The sequence below is a fragment of the Eubalaena glacialis genome, chromosome 4, assembly GCF_028564815.1.
Source record: "Eubalaena glacialis isolate mEubGla1 chromosome 4, mEubGla1.1.hap2.+ XY, whole genome shotgun sequence".
Classification (NCBI taxonomy): Eukaryota; Metazoa; Chordata; class Mammalia; order Artiodactyla; family Balaenidae; genus Eubalaena; species Eubalaena glacialis.
In genome coordinates this window covers 9,733,020-9,750,311 of record NC_083719.1, presented here as the reverse complement: position 1 = coordinate 9,750,311, position 17,292 = coordinate 9,733,020, and the positions used below count along the sequence as shown (strand labels likewise).

At 35.9% G+C, this 17,292-nt stretch overlaps 1 protein-coding gene across 3 annotated transcripts in view; it reads left to right on the top strand.

The window, feature by feature from the left end:
• CTNND2 (catenin delta 2) overlaps positions 1–17,292 on the top strand; it is a 975,434-nt gene that overhangs the window by 495,457 nt on the left and 462,685 nt on the right. For 2 of the 3 annotated variants that reach the window (XM_061189131.1, XM_061189130.1), the window contains exons 4-5: positions 14,702–14,736; positions 15,712–15,828. In XM_061189131.1, the coding sequence (XP_061045114.1) occupies positions 14,702–14,736; positions 15,712–15,828 (152 nt within the window). Of the gene's footprint in view, positions 1–14,681; positions 14,737–15,711; positions 15,829–17,292 lie in introns of those variants that run through there. The other variant, XM_061189132.1, reaches the window with a different exon arrangement.

The following is a 17,292-nucleotide window of genomic DNA, read 5'->3' as shown; positions in this document are numbered from 1 at the left end:
ATATATGTGCCACCTCTTCTTTATCCATTCATCTGTCAATGGACACTTAGGTTGCTTCCATGTCCTGGCTATTGTAAATAGAGCTGCAATGAACATTGCGGTACATGACTCTTTTTGAATTACGGATTTCTCAGTGTATGTGCCCAGTAGTGGGATTGCTGGGTCATATGGTAGTTCTACTTTTAGTTTTTTAAGGAACCTCCATACTGTTCTCCATAGTGGCTGTATCAATTTACATTCCCACCAACAGTGCAAGAGGGTTCCCTTTTCTCCACACCCTCTCCAGCATTTATTGTTTCTAGATTTTTTAATGATGGCCATTCTGACCAGTGTGATGTGATATCTCATTATAGTTTTGATTTGCATTTCTGTAATGATTAGTGATGTTGAGCATCCTTTCATGTGTTTGTTGGCAATCTGTATATCTTCTTTGGAGAAATGTCTATTTAGGTCTTCTGCACATTTTTGGATTGGGTGGTTTGTTTTTTTGATATTGAGCTGCACGAGGTGCTTGTATATGTTGGAGATTAATCCTTTGTCAGTTGCTTCATTTGCAAATATTTTCTCCCATTCTGAGGGTTGTCTTTTCGTCTTGTTTAAGGTTTCCTTTGCTGTGCAAAAGCTTTTAAGTTTCATTAGGTCCCATTTGTTTATTTTTGTTTTTATTTCCATTTCTCTAGGAAGTAGGTCGAAAAGGATCTTGCTCTGATTTATGTCATAGAGTGTTCTGCCCATGTTTTCCTCTAAGTGTTTTATAGTGTCTGGCCTCAAAACTCCATTTTGAGTTTATTTTTGTGTTTGGTGTTAGGAAGTGTTCTAATTTCATTCTTTTCCATGTAGCTGTCCAGTTTTCCCAGCACCACGTATTGAAGAGGCTGTCTTTTCTCCATTGTATACTCTTGCCTCCTTTATCAAAGATAAGGTGACCATATGTGCATGGGTTTATCTCTGGGCTTTCTATCCTGTTCCATTGATCTGTATTTCTGTTTTTGTGCTAGTACCATACTGTCTTGATTACTGTAGCTTTGTAGTATAATCTGAAGTCTGGGAGCCTGATTCCTCCAGCTTTGTTTTTCTTTCTCAAGATTGCTTTGGCTATTTGGGGTCTTTTGTGTTTCCATACAAATTGTTCAATTTTTTGTTCTAGTTCTGTGAAAAATGCCATTGGTAGTTTGATAGGGATTGCATTGAATCTGTAGACTGCTTTGGGAGGTATAGTCATTTTCACAATGTTAATTCTTCCAATCCAAGAACATGGTATATCTCTCCATCTGTTTGTATCATTTTTAATTTCTTTCATCAGTGTCTTATAGTTTTCTGCATACAGGTCTTCTGTCTCCATAGGTAGGTTTATTCCTAGGTATTTCCTTCTTTTTGTTGCAGTGGTAAGTAGGAGTGTTTCCTTAATTTCTCTTTCAGATTTTTCATCATTAGTGTATAAGAATGCAAAAGATTTCTGTGCATTAAGTTTGTATCCTGCTATTCTACCAAATTCATTGATTAGCTCTAGTAGTTTTCTGGTAGCATCTTTAGGATTCTCTATGTATAGTATCATGTCATCTGCAAACAGTGACAGTTTTACTTCTTTTCTGATTTGGATTCCTTTTATATCTTTTTCTTCTCTGATTGCTATGGCTAAAACTTCCAAAACTATGTTGAATAATACTGGTGAGTCAGCAACCTTGTCTTGTTCCTGATCTTAGAGGAAATGGTTTCAGTTTTTCACCACTGAGAATGATACTGGCTGTGGGTTTGTCATATATGGCCTTTATTATGTTGAGGTAGGTTCCCTCTATGCCTACTTTCTGGAGAGTTTTTATCATAAGTGGGTGTTGAATTTTCTCGAAAGCTTTTCTGCATCTATTGAGATCATCATATGTTTTTTTCTCCTTCAATTTGTTAATTTGGTGTACCACATTGATTGATTTGCATATATTGAAGAATCCTTGCATTCCTGGGGTAAACCCCACTTGATCATGGTGTATGATCCTTTTAATGTGCTGTTGGATTCTGTTTGCTAGTATTTTGTTGAGGATTTTTGCATCTGTGTTCATCACTGCTATTGGCCTGTAGTTTTCTTTCTTTGTGACATCATTGGTTTTGGTATCAGGGTGATGGTGGCCTTGTAGAATGAGTTTGGGAGTGTTCCTCCCTCTGCTGTAATTTGGAAGAGTTTGAGAAGGATAGATGTTAGCTCTTCTCTAAATGTTTGATAGAATTCACCTGTGAATCCATCTGGTCCTAGGCTTTTGTTTATTGGATGGTTTTTAATCGCAGTTTCAATGTTGGTGCTTCTGATTGGTCTGTTTATATTTTCTATTTCTTCCTTGGTTCAGTCTTGGAAGGTTGTGCTTTTCTAAGAATTTGTCCATTTCTTCCAGGTTGTCCATTTTATTGGCATATAGTTGCTTGTGGTAATCTCTCATGATCCTTTGTATTTCTGCAGTGTCAGTTGTTACTTCTCCTTTCCATTTCTAATTCTGCTGGTTTGAGTCTTCTCCCGTTTTTTCTTGATGAGTCTGGCTAATGGTTTATCAATTTTGTTTATCTTCTCAAAGAACCAGCATTTAGTTTTATTGATCTTTGCTATTGATCTTCATTTCTCTTTCATTTATTTCTGATCTGATCTTTATGATTTCTTTCCTTCTGCTAACTTTGGGTTTTTTTGTTCTTCTTTCTCTAATTGCTTTGGGTGTAAAGTTAGGTTGTTTACTTGAGATTTTTCTTGTTCCTTGAGGTAGGATTGTATTGCTATAAACTTCCCTCTTAGAACTGCTTTTGCTGCATCCCATAGGTTTTGGGTCATCGTGTTTTCATTGTCATTTGTTTCTAGATATTTTTTGATTTCCTCTTTGATTTCTTCAGTGCTCTCTTGGTTATTTAATAGCGTATTGTTTAGCCTCCATGTGTTTGTATTTTTTACAGTTTTTTTCCTGTAATTGATGTCTAGTCTCATAGCATTGTGGTCGGAAAAGATACTTGATACGATTTCAATTTTCTTAAATTTACCGAGACTTGACTTGTGACCCAAGATATGATCTATCCTGGAGAATGTTCCATGAGCACTTGAGAAGAAAGCGTATTCTGTTGTTTTTGGATGGAATGTCCTATAAATATCAAATAAGTCCATCTTGTTTAATGTGTCATTTAAAGCTTGTGTTTCCTTATTTATTTTCATTTTGGATATCTGTCCATTGGTGAAAGTGGGGTGTTAAAATCCCCTACTATGATTGTGTTGATTTCCCCTTTTATGGCTGTTAGCATTTGCCTTATATATTGAGGTGCTCCTATGTTGGGTGCATAAGTATTTACAATTGTTATATCTTCTTCTTGGATTGATCCCTTGATCATTATGTAGTGTCCTTCTTTGTCTCTTGTAATAGTCTTTATTTTAAAGTCTGTTTTGTCTGATATGAGAATTGCTACTCCAGCTTTCTTTGGATTTCCATTTGCATGGAATATCTTATTCCATCCCCTCACTTTCAGTCTGTATGTGTCCCTAGGTCTGAAGTGTGTCTATTGTAGACAGCATATATACGAGTCTTCTTTTTGTATCCATTCAGCCAGTCTGTGTCTTTTGGTTGGAGCATTTAATCCATTTACCTTTAAGGTAATTATTGATATATATGTTCCTATTACCATTTTCTTAATTGTTATGGGTGTGTTTTCATAGGTCTTTTCCTTCTCTTGTGTTTCCTTCCTAGAGAAGTTCCTTTAGCATTTGTTGCAAAGTTGGTTTGGTGGTGCTGAATTCTCTTAACTTTTGTTTGTCTGTAAAGGTTTTAATTTCTCCATCAAATCTGAATGAGATCCTTGCTGCATAGAGTAATCTTGGTTTTAGGTTTTTCTGTTTCATCACTTTAAATATATCCTGCCACTCCCTTCTGGCTTGCAATGTTTCTGCTGAAAGGTCAGCTGTTAACCTTATGGGATTTCCCTTGTATGTTATTTGTTGCTTTTCCCTTGCTGCTTTTGATATTTTTTCTTTGTATTTAATTTTTGATAGTTTGATTATTATGTGACTTGCTGTGTTTCTCCCTGGATTTATCCTGTATGGGACTCTCTGTACTTCCTGGACTTGATTGACTATTTCCTTTCCCATGTTAGGGAAGTTTTCAACTATAATCTCTTCAAATATTTTCTCAGACCCTTTCTTTTCTCTTCTGGGTCCCCTATAATTCGAATATTGGTGCTTTTAATGTTGTCCCATAGGTCTCTGAGACTGTCCTCCATTCTTTTCATTCTTTTTTCTTTATTCTGCACCCTGGCAGTTATTCCCACCATTTTATCTTCCAGCTCATTTATCTGTTCTTCCGCCTTAGTTAGTCTGCTATTGATTCCTTCTAGAGTATTTTTGATTTCAGTAATTGTGTTGTTCACCACTGTTGTTTTTGCTCCTTAGTTCTTCTAGATCCTTGTTAAATGTTGCTTGTATTTTCTCCATTCTGTTTCTGAGATTTTGGATCGTCTTTGCTATCGTTACTCTGAATTCTTTTTCAGGTAGGTTGCCTATTTCATCTTCATTTATTTGGTCTTGTAGGTTTTTTCCTTGCTCCTTCGTCTGTAACATATTTTTTTGTCGTTTCAATTTTTTTTTGTTTTTTTGATGGGTGGTGCTCTGTTCCTGTCTTACTGGTTGTTTGGCCTGAGACATCCAGCACTGGAGTTTGCAGGCTGTTGGATAGAGCCGGCTTTTGGTGCTGAGATGAGGAACTCTGGGAGGCCTCACTCTGATTAATATTCCCTGGGGCCTGAGGTTCTCTGTTAGTCCAGCGGTTTGGACTCAGAGCTCCCAGCACAGGAGCTCGGGCCTGACCTCCGGCCTGGGAACCAAGATCCCACAAGATTCGTGGCGCAGTTAAAAAAAAAAAAAAAGAAAGAAAAAAAATGAGGAGTACAGTATCAAGAATAAAAAACAAAATAAAATCAGAAAGATAAAAAATATAGTAGGAAAAATAAAACTGTAATTGAAACAACTGGTCTCTGGGTGTTCCTCCTGTCCCCTTAGGTATCCATGGTACCCCACCCATGCCTGGTAGGTGCCCTAGTTGTGCGGAGACGCGAATTCCACGTCCTCCTAGTGTGCCATCTTGACTCTGCCCTCCGCCTACTTTGTTTTTAATCGCTCCTATGTTCCCAGCACTGTTTTATGGGTTTTACATACATTACACACTTAACTTTTACAAGATCCTGCTCAATGTTATGTAATAACCTAAGTGGGAAAAGAATTTGAAAAAGAATAGCTACATGTATATGTATAACTGAATCGCTTTGCTGTACACCTGAAACTAACACAACATTGTTAATCAACTATACTCCAATATAAAATTAAAAAGTTTAAAAACATTAAATTAAATTAAAAAAATACAAGATCCCTATGGGGAAATTTCTAGTAATAGCCCCATTTTACAAATAGGGAAACTGAGACTTGGAGTAAGTGACGTGCTCAAGGTCCCATGGACCTGTGTGCAGTAGTGCCTGAACACACCTCTTCCTGAATGGTCCTTCCCGCTCTGTGTGCTTACTGTCCCATCCCCCATGGGAATGCCAAAACATGGGGCGCTGTCACCGTGTCTCTCTGTCTGCAAGCCCAAAGTCATGGTGAGCACTCACCTAGGGTTTGTGGTGACGTTGTTTTACATTTTCTCCAGGACTGGGTGTGACCGAGAGCCTAGGCATGGTCACACCATTCCTGGGTATTTCCTTAATGTCCCCTGTTCCCTTTTCTTCCCCATGTCTGTCCCCATTTTGACCCTCCCACAGTGCCTGCAGTGTACACTAAGGGATGAAATAGATTAGAATAAGCCAGAATCTATAAACCATAGAAATCATTTTAACAATATATAATAAAATAGGACACAGTTGCATACTTACTCAACATGTGCCAGGTCCTGATCACTTAATACATAAATCACTTGATATTAACTAATTTTTTTAAGCCTCAAAATGTCTCCATTTAGGCCCAGAGAGTTTAAGTAACTTGCCAGACGTGTCCTATATAGGACAGAGCTGGAGGGAGTCTGGCCTTTGAGCCCACACACCTGGACACCATGCACACAGCCTCCTAGTTTGGGAGCTTTGTGGTCCTATGACTACCCACTGTATCCCTGTAAACATTATTATAATAGCTGTAAAATTACATGTTGATGAAAATAGTTAAAGCAGGTAGAAGATGTGTGACTTAAGAAAGAAATAAACATTCTAATTGCACAGTGGAGATATTATGACCTTCATTAGGGAATATGTCACAGATACTTACAGAGACTACAAGGCAATAGACTGAAAGGAAGTCAGTTCTGCAGAAAGTTCTGGGGGAAGCACGGTTACTCACCAACCAAACTAATAAGGGTTGGATACAGAGCACTAAAGTGCAAGGGCAACAGCAGCCTAAACAAAGCTCCAGGGGTACCACTTCTCACTATTTTTTCTAAATATGTTTTATTTCCATGGTATTCAAGACTTGACCAAGGTCACTTGATTTTGCCACCAATGCCTATTTTTGTGATATGGCTGCAGGCAAAAGCCATATACCAAAAAAGACTTTATGTCATAATACAGTCTCAGGTCATATGGACATCATAAATATAAGGCCCTTTGTTCCTGTGACCTGAGAATCGAACATCAGTTTGGAAACAATTTACTTCACGATAGTTTCTCTGGCTTATGTTTTAGGTACATTGCTTAACTTGAAAGCCGACTAACCAAAAACTCATAGTTTCTTTCCTTTATTTCATTTTGAACGATATTGTGAGCAGTAGTATGCCACACGATACAGTGCAGGGATTGATGCCTTGGACATCAAAAAGTTGAAAAAGAAAATAAGAAAATGTATTCGAGCAGGTTCATAACAGACAGAGTAGCTGTAGTAATGGTTTGCTTTGTGCCTTTTCCTGATGTTAAGAAAACTCTCTGAATTTTCTTATTTATTTATTTATTTATTAGAAATGGCCCAGAGGTGGATAAGGAGACTATCATGCTAAAAATGATGAGGGTGAAAATCACTTCTCGAGGAACTCAAAGTTTATTCTTTGGTTTAAACTAGTTTTTCCCCCCACCTCATGCCTTCAGAACTTGAAAGTTATTGTTTGCTTACTTGAAATGTTCAAGCTATGTCAAACTTGAACCACAGTAAAAGTGATGCTGTCATTTTTCTCATGTGCAAAACAGAGGAAAAAAGTAATTATATTCAAAACCATCATTTTTCCTCTATTATTTATACTTATAAATTTCAGAATTGTTTTGCATCATTTGAGTTTCAACTATGAGTGACTCCAACAATGATGAGAATATGATGTAGAATTGAATCACACGGTTTTATGAAAGCATTTAACTAAACGTTTCTAAATGTAAGATTCGTGATTTCCCTATTTCAAGCATCAGAGACATTCTTAAAGCAGTGTTAACATTTTCCCTCATTTTTCATAACATAAAAACATGGACATAAAAGTGAAATTCCCTTTTTGCCCCTCCTTAGACTTATTTCTCTCTGTTCTCCCCCAGAGGCCACCACCATCATGAATTTGGGTGTATCTTTTTAATCCGTGTTTGCTTGATCTCTGTCTCACACACATATATGTGTGTGTGTGTGTTTGTATTTATACACAATATTATTTAGTTAGTGTTTTAAATATTTTCATAATTGGAGTCCTGCAGTACACGTCCTATGTGCAATTTACATTTTCCACTCTTATTTTGCTTTTGAGCCTGACCCATGTTGACACATTGTGTATCTGGCTAATTTGCTTTACTTGCCAAATAGTGTTTATTCCATATTATGTCATATATGATATGGAATCATATTATTATATTTATCCATTCTCCTATTGCTGATCACTTAGGTTATTTCTCTTGTTTTGCTACTGCCAACATAGAGGCATGAACAGTCTTGTACAAGTCTCCTGGGCACAGGTGCACAGGTTTTTCTCAAGGCTCTATCAAGAAGCAGAATTGCTGGATGATTGGGCATTTGCTCATAAAACATTATCAGGTATTGACTGATAGCTCACCCAAGTGTTTCACTAATTTACTCTCCCACATACAATGTATGAGAGTTCATATTTCCTCATCTCCTCTTCTACACTTAGTACAGTCAGACTTTCTAATTGTTTTACAGCCTATGGAGTATAAAGAGGTATCTTTCTATTTCTATTCTTTCAGTTCCTAATAGGGTTGAGTATCTTTTAATGTGTTTGGTGACCATACATTCTTGATTTTTCTGCTCTGCAGCCGCTTTACATATATTTGTTGACCTCTCTTCTATCTGATCATTTAATCTCTATTTCATTGATTTGTAGGAGTTACTTATTTGTTCTGGAAACTAACCCTTTGTAAGCTGTGTGCATTGCAAATATCTTCTCTCAGGATGTGGCTTGTTTTTTCAACTTGGTTTTCTGGTGTTTATGTTTATGTTTTCGTTTTTAATTGCATAAGAGTTCAATTTTTGAGCCAAGTGTGTGAATAGAATATTAGTTCAGAATGTGGCCTCTAGAACCAGATGGCCAGGGTCACAATCCTGGCTTCATTATTTGCTGGCTGTGGGATCTCCAGCAACTTCCTTAAGCACTTTTTACCTTCGTTTCATTATCAATAAAATGGGAAAATATCACCTCTCTCAAAAGTTTTGTCATGAAGATTAACTATAAATCAGTTAGAATATTGCCTGTTGTAATGTGAGAGCTATCTATACATTAGCTACTAAGATTTTTGCTTGTGATATATTGTTTTAAAAGTTCGTTCCTGGGTACCACAGTGGCTTTGGGACAAGTGCCTGCGTGTGGCCACATCTGCAGGAAAAGAGTGTTTCCTGTCTGTGCCCTGACATCTGAGGAGAGGCGCTGCCGACTTTTTTTTTTTTAACATCTTTATCGGAGTGTAATTGCCCCACAATGCTGTGCTGGTCTCCGCCGCACAACGAAGTGAATCAGCCACATGTATACATGTGTCCCCATATCCCCTCCCTCTTGCGTCTCCCTCCCACCCTCCCTATCCCACCCCTCTAGGTGGTCACAAAGCACTGAGCTGATCTCCCTGTGCTATGCGGCTGCTTCCCACTAGCTATCTATTTTACATTCGGTAGTGTATATATGTTCATGCCACTCTCTCACTTCGTCCCACACTGACAACTTTTATCCAGGATATTTTTTTCTTAAATAGCAGCACGGAATCTTCCTTTTCTGGAGGCTCCCACGTGGTTTACTCTCTATTTTCTCAGGTTTTAATTCTAGAAGGAAGAATGTTTCCACCTGCTAATATAACCATGATTCCACTGAACTGGAAGTGAAAGCTGCCACTCAAGAACTTCAGATTCCTCATGCCTCTGGCGCAACAGTCAAAAGAGGGAATTATGGTGTTAGCTGGTATAATTGATCCTGATTACCAAATGGAAATTGGTCTACTATTCCAAAATAGAGGAGGGTTACCTGGCATATGAACACTTCTGCTACTTGAAATAAGTCACAAATTGAGTGGCAGGATTCTACTTCCCATTTAAAAAAAAACAAACTGAAAAGAGGATGTCTTCTCTTTCCTTCTCCCTGGCTGTGGGGATGTTTTAAGTTTAGTCAGCTGGATGCCTCCACCTGGGACTTGAAGCTTGACCTGGTGATGCAAAGAACCTGAAACAGTTGGAGATTTTTAGGGTGGTAGCGGCAGAGCCAAGTGGTTTCCCATTCTTACTGCTCCTGGAGCCTGACCTCGGCTGTGCTTTCAGCTGCCTGACCTCTTCACTCTTGCACATTTTTCATGGTTGGTGTATCAGCTTTCTTGTCAGTTTTGTGAGGTCCCAGAAATCCTTCCAATAAATTTCTTTTTTGCTTAAAAAAAAAAAATTTCTTTCCTAGCACTACCAGTCTTACACGTATATTATGTGTATGTTTAAAAGGTAAATGTTACTTATGATAGTTTTTGTTATAAATATATATATTTTTTTCTCATAATAACTGAGTTCTGAAACTTATACAAAGTTATGTTTAAATATAGACTAAATTACATCTACATTTTTATTAATTGTAATTCTTTAGGAACTATTTCTATGTAAAGAAATAGAATTTCAGTAGTGAAAGCAAACTTTATTTCCTGAAATTGAACATGAGTGGAAGTTACAACAACCTGAGAAATGAATTTTATGTTATATTAAATTGAACGATATAATTGGGAGAAAGCCACGAGTAATTCCTAAGCACCTGAAATAAGAGTGTGTGAGACATAGGCATAATTTGTGTTTATCGAATGAATAAAGAGTTTGCTTTTTATAAAAGCATCCACCTTAGAGCAGTCTTTAAGAAAAAGAATCAAGTGCACAAAATATGCAGTTGTATAGAATCCCCTAACAGAGAGAGTAAAGTGTGCACTTAGAGGAAATAAAATCTAAACCCAGTTTCTCTTGGGACTTCTATTTTCTGTGATCAGTCATACTTTTAATGCATTTTAACTGTGCTAAAGGAATCAGGAAACCATTTAAGTGATTACTGCTCTTTGTCTACTCAAAAGGAGGGCGCCCATGCTTTGAGAGCATAGTTTCATATTCAGTGTCGGTGGTATTTTTTCAATTTTAATAAAAAATATTCCTTCTTGTTTCTGTTGCACGTAAAATCGAAACACTTTCGAAAGAGACGAACAAAAAGTAAATATTATTTAACAGTGTGATGTGTAGTTCTGTATATAAAATCACCCATTATGGTGGATGAGTGGCTAAATCTCAAAGGATGCGTGAAAGTGGTGGCACCCCCTTGTTTGTGCTAGGGTGACCCGATACATTGTCTTCCAGCTCTAAACTGTGGAAATGAAAGATGGAGAAGTAGAAAATGCCTTATGAACTCAAATAATGGTACATTTCTGTATTAGTCAGTGTGACATTTATTCTACCAAAACAAACAACCCTCCAACTTCAGAGTTTCAGCAAAACAGTGGTTTATTTCTCACTGGCGTTGTGTCTTCTCTGGGTTGGCGGAAATCTTCCCTTCGCACGGTTACTCAGAGACCCACCTCAACTCAGGGCTTAACAAGGGAGAGCATGGAGATCGCGTGCCTGCCTTTCTGCGCTTGGGGCAGGAGGTGGCACATGCCCCCATCTACATGCAAGGGGGCAGGGAAGTGTGCTCTTCAATGTGCCTGGAAGGAGAAGAGAATTGGGCTTTGATGAGACATGGGAGAAGCTTCCAGTGACTTGGGCATTCTTACTGTTTCAAGTGGGAAGTAACAAGTGTGTTTCCCTCCATGCCTTTTTTCTTGTTTTCATTGAATGGAGGATTCTTTAAATTCTGTGGTGCTTTACAATTTTCAAAAGTTTCAGACACATGATTTTATATAATTCCATAATAACCCTTTTTTCCCTCTACCCCTTTCTTACCCCTCCCTTCTTCCCTCTCCCCACTGGTAACCACTAGTTTGTCCTCTACACCTGTGAGTCTGCTTTTTTCCTGTTTTATTCTCTAGGTTGTTGGGTTTTTTTTTTTAATTCCACCTATAAGTGATATTATACAGTATTTGTCTTTCTCTGTCTGACTTATTTCATTTAGCATAATGCCCTCCAAGTCCATCCATGTTGCTGCAAATGGCAAAATGTCCTTCTTTTGTATTGCTGAGTAGTAGTCCATTATATATCACATCTTCTTTATCCATTCATCTGTTGATGGACACCTCGGTTGCTTCCATAGCTTGGCAATTGTAAACAATGCTGCTATGAACATTGGAGTGCACTATCTTTTCAAAATAGTAGGGTGTTTTTTGGATATATACCCAGGAGTGGAATTGCTGGGTCATATGTAGTTCTGTTTTTAGTTTTTTGAGAAACCTCCGTACTGTTTTCCACAGTGACTGCAGCAATTTACATTCCCACCAACAGTGTACAAGGGTTCCCTTTATTCCACATCCTTGCCAACATCTGTTATTAGTGTTCTTTTTGATGAAAGCCATTCTGACAGGTGTGAGGTGATATCTCATTGCGGTTTGGATTTGCATTGCCCTGATGACTAGCAATATTGAGCATCTTTTCATGTGCCTGGTGGCCATCTGCATTTCCTCTTTGAAAAAAATGTCTATTCAGTTCTTCTGCCCATTTTTTAATTGGGTTGTTTATTTTTTTGATATCAAGTAGTATGAGCTATTTGTATATTTTGGAATTAAGCCCTTTTCGGTCATATCATTTGCAAATACCTTCTCCCATTCAGTAGGTTGTGTTGTCATTTTGTCGATGGTTTCCTTTGCTGTGGAAAAGCTTTTAAGTTTAATGAGGTCCCATTAGTTTATTTTTACTTTTTTTTCCTTTGCTTTAGGATATGGATCCAATAAAAAAATATTGCTGAGATTTATGTCAAAGAGTGTTCTGCCTACGTTTTCCTCTATGAGTTTTATAGTATCTGGTCTTAATTCAGTTTGAGTTTATCTTTGTATATGATGATAGAGAATGTTCTAATTTCATTCTTTTACATGTAGCTGTCCAGTTTTTCTAGCACCACTTATTGAAGAGGCGATCTTCTCTCCATTGTATATTCTTGCCTCCTTTGTCATAGATTAATTGACCATAAGTGTGTGGGTTTATTTCTGGACTCTTTATTCTATTCCATTGATCTATGTGTCTGTTTTTGCTCCAGTACCATACTCTTTTGATTACTAGAACTTTGTAGTGTAGTCTGAAGACAGGGAGCGTGATTACTCCAGCTCTGTTCTATGACTTTTGGAGTTGGACAGATTAGTTTAAATCCCTGCTGAGTTCCTTATGATGTGTGTGGTCAAGTTATTTAACATCAATAAGCCAGTTATTCCCCATCTACCAAAAGATGTTAGTGATTGTTGTGAATTAGCAGAGCCTTGGTATACAGTAAGTACTCAACAAAGGACTGAACTGGTAAAAGGAATGTAGTAGCATAGAGATAGTAGTAAATCTTGAAGGATATAGCATGAGAACATTTTTACTGTATCAGAAAAATAACTGTATTGGCTTCCTTGGACTGCCATAACAAATTACTACAACTGAGTGGCTTAAAATAAAAGACATTTATTATCTCACAGTTTGGGAGTCCAGAAGTTCAAAATCAAGTTCTGTCGACAGGGCTATGTCCCCTAGGAAGGCTAAAGGGGAGGAGTTTTTCTTAACTCTTCCAGGTTCTGCTGGCTCCAGATATTCCTTGGCTTATAGATGCATAACTCCAGTCTCTGCCTCTGCCTCTGACCTTCTCCTCTGCATCTTTCTCCTCTAAGGATCCTTTTTAAGGACACTTGTCATTGGATTTAGGACGATCTTATCTGGAGATCTTTAACTTAATTACATCTGTAAAAACCCTTTTCCAATAAGTAACAATTCACAATTTCTAGGGATTTGGTGTGGACATATCTTTTGCGGGGGAAGGGCACCATTCAACTCACTACAATTATGAAAGCATTTTCCACCCCTATATTAAATGCCACTTACTAAGTGAACATGCTTTGTAATTTTTAAAATATTAATTATAGGATTACATTTCTGTTTTAAGTGTTAAACTTTGCAGTTAGACGTTACTACTCTATCATGCTACATCTTTTTGAAGCAAGAAGTTGCATTGGACTGAATTTGTAATGTTATCATTTCATGTATCAATTGTCTATAGCTCTCATCATCGCAAAACCATTTTCCACTTTGCTAAAATGGATTGGCTGAGGAGAAAGATAGCCTAAAAAAGTCATATGTCTCTTAAGGGACTACTCTTATATTCATGTATATCAATCATGGCTATTCTGAATGCTGATTTATACCAGAATTTCCTTTTCCCCCAGCAAATGTATTCAGAAGCCATCTCTAAGGTACAGATTAAAGTTCTAAAACCTACTTGCTGTTGTGAAACTGATGAGCTATTCATAGAAGCTGCTTGATCAGGGGAAAAGATCTAGTGAAATAAGGGTAGAAAGTCATTCTCAAAATGATACCTGTGAGTAATTGGCATCTAGATTTCTCACAAATTATTGACATATTAAAAAAGGGTATGCTGGAACTATTTGCATATATAATGAAAGAGCTGTTCATATTGAGAAATTTTAAATTTATTTATGTATTTTAATAAATCATTCAGAATAAATTTATGTGCCTACATCGTTACAATCTGCACAGTATCTTTGGCATATCATTTACATGAGCAACCCTTTCTACCTGGGTCATTTTATAAGATGTACTTATAAAGTGAGAATTTGGGAACTGTATATTCAATTGATGTAAAGTGTTATAACTTTTATATTACTTAATTTAAAATATAATAAACAGCTGAAAAGAACTCCTTATATGATATGTCTAGAAGAAGGTATAGATTTATTTTATCTCTTTATAATGAAAATGGAGAAAGTTATTTCTTTATTAGAATACCTTACAAAGTCTACATGAAACTATTCAGATTTGTATTTTAAAATGACTAAAGTTGAATAGAACTGCATGTATGTAGAAATTATTGTAAGGAATAAGTATGATATGTTGGGATTTGTAAAAAATGAGCTGTTCTTCTGAAAATTACTGAATGATGTCCATTTATAACATGCTAATACCTGTGATTCAGAAGAGGTATGCATCAAATATATTAAAGTTAAGATCGTGTCAAAATGGGATCCCTTTTCTCAGTCAGAAATTAAAGGGAGTTCCATGGAGCCGCCATTACTACCCTCATGTGCCTTTGTGTCTTATAGTCTAGAGTTCTTTTGTTTCTAACCGATTCATTATACCTATGTATTCTCTCTTTTATAGTTCAGCAGAAGAGCAGTTTCACTGGCAGTCACAAGGTAAAGTACAGCTTCTTTTTTTTATTGAAGTAGAGTTGATTTACAGTTTTGTGTTAGTTCCTGGTGTACAGCAAAGTGATTCAGTTATAGATATAGATATAGATATAGATATATAGATATATAGATATATATCTATATATATATATTCTTTTTCATATTCCTTTCCATTATGGTTTATTACAAGATATTCAGTATATTTCCCTGTGCTATACAGTAGGTCCTTGTTGTTTATCTATTTTACATAAAGTAGTTTGTATCTGCTAATTCCAAACTCCTAATTCATCCATCCCCTACCCCCTTTCCCCTTTGGTAACCATGAGTTTGTTTTCTAGGTCTGTGAGTCTGTTTTCTATTTTGCAAATAAATTCATTTGTATCATATTTTAGGTTCCACACACAAGTGATATCATATGGTATTTGCCTTTCTCTCTTTGACTTACTTCACTTAGTATAATCATCTCTAGGTCCATCCATGTTGCTGCACATGGCATTATTTCACTCTTTTTTATGGCTGAGTAATATTCCATTGGATATATAGACACACCACATCTTCTTTATCCATTCTTCTGTTGATGGACATTTAGATTGAAAGTACAGCTTCTTGATGAACATTTATACTTACTGCTACATATATCTCTATTGATTAATTTTCTTGTGAACTTTAGGAAGAGACTTATGAAAATGAATATGACAACACATGACACTAAAATTAGATGAAGTTGTTCTGATAGCTCAAGATTTCGTGGGAGTTAAGTTCTCCCAGTTCCCTAGGAACTTTATGTTCTTCATGGATACATAGACTTGGCTGGCCTTGGTTTTTAATGGTGGTTGACCAAGGGTTACAATGTGATATCTAATGAGAATTTCAAAAATAATATCTTTGGTTAGGATATTTTTGATTATTAAATGATAGTCTTAAGCTTTAATATTGACACTACCATGTATTTGTTCATGTCTTTAAAATATTATATTTCAGATGGTCAAAAAGATATCGAAGATGAGCTCACAACAGGTCTTGAATTGGTGGACTCCTGTATTAGATCACTGCAGGAATCAGGAATACTTGACCCACAAGACTATTCAACAAGTGAAAGTAAGTCAAATGACAGTTCAGCTTGAAGACAATTAAAATATAAGAGCATTATGTCATTAATATTATAATATTATTCTAATTAATATCATGAGTCATGTCTAATAGGACTTCAGATGTGTTTATACTTGTTTTATCCATTTCACTCCTCTCTCACCTACTTCCTTCCGACATTACTCCACACTAATTCACATTTGATTAGAAACTCTCTTAAGTCAGTAATTATCATCTAGATTTCTCACCAATTATTGACATATTGGTGATTCTCACCAATTGTCTGATATCCTTTTTGGCATCTAGAGTAGCACACTGTACGAACTCATCATTTAGTTGCTTAATCAACACAGTGTCAGCTTTAAAGTTAACTATCAATGCTTTACTCATACAGATTATTGTTGGTAGAGATCTTAAATGGTAGAGCAATTATATAACAAAATAGAAAAAAATGATGTAATATATGCAGTACTATTTAGTACCATGCTATAGTACTATGCAATAACTCCTTCTATTTCTATGTTTAGCTATCTTGCATAGCTATATTAATCTCAATAGAATATTTAAAGATTTCTTTCTTTTACTTAATTATATATTTTTCAACCAGAGTAGCTGAGGCTTTGAAATTAAAGTTCTATGAATTGAAATGAGCCTCATTTTAATAAATTATAAAATTCTCTTGACCTATTTTAATAAAATCCCACAAAAAGCTAAAAATTAAATCATTAAAATGTACATTACCCTGATAATTTCTACATGAGAAATCAGTGGAGCATTTTATTCCTTAATTTAAAAAAATAAAATTTCCTTGAATACCCATCAAGGTTTGCTATATAAAAGAAAGATAATAAGAGTAAGATAGCATAGTGATCTCAAAACCATTTAATTTATATATTAGTTCATTTCTCTATGATCTTTATAATACCATGACTCTTAGGGTAACGTCATCTTGAATATCCAGGTTTATTTTAACCATATGCATCCCCTTAATAAAACTCCTAAAGTAAGATGCATGATTTGTATTATACTTGTTCTCTGTGTTTTATATTTTAAAATGTAAGATTGTTACCTCTTTTTTCTCAAAGTCTATGAATATATTTCTTTTGCAGGGGTAGTTGTAGTTAGAACTATATTTAATTAATATTTGAGGCACATGTACTCATTTTATTATAGAGTAAGGAAAGCAGAGATAAAATAATGTGTCTGGGGAGGATGATATTGGCTATCTTATTTTTTATAGAATAATAGAGAAATATATTTTATTATGATTTTAGGAGGGGGATAACCTTTTATTCATAGAAAGTACAGAAAAAAGAAGGAAGAAAAGAGTAACTTATGAAGCAAATTAAAATAGAAGTGATAAATCAAGTATATCAATCTAGCACTATATGTAAGCACTGAATTCTCTGAAAAGAATGAAAATTCAAATTTGCAGTAAATGAAAATAAAATAGTGATGTTATGTTTAATATAC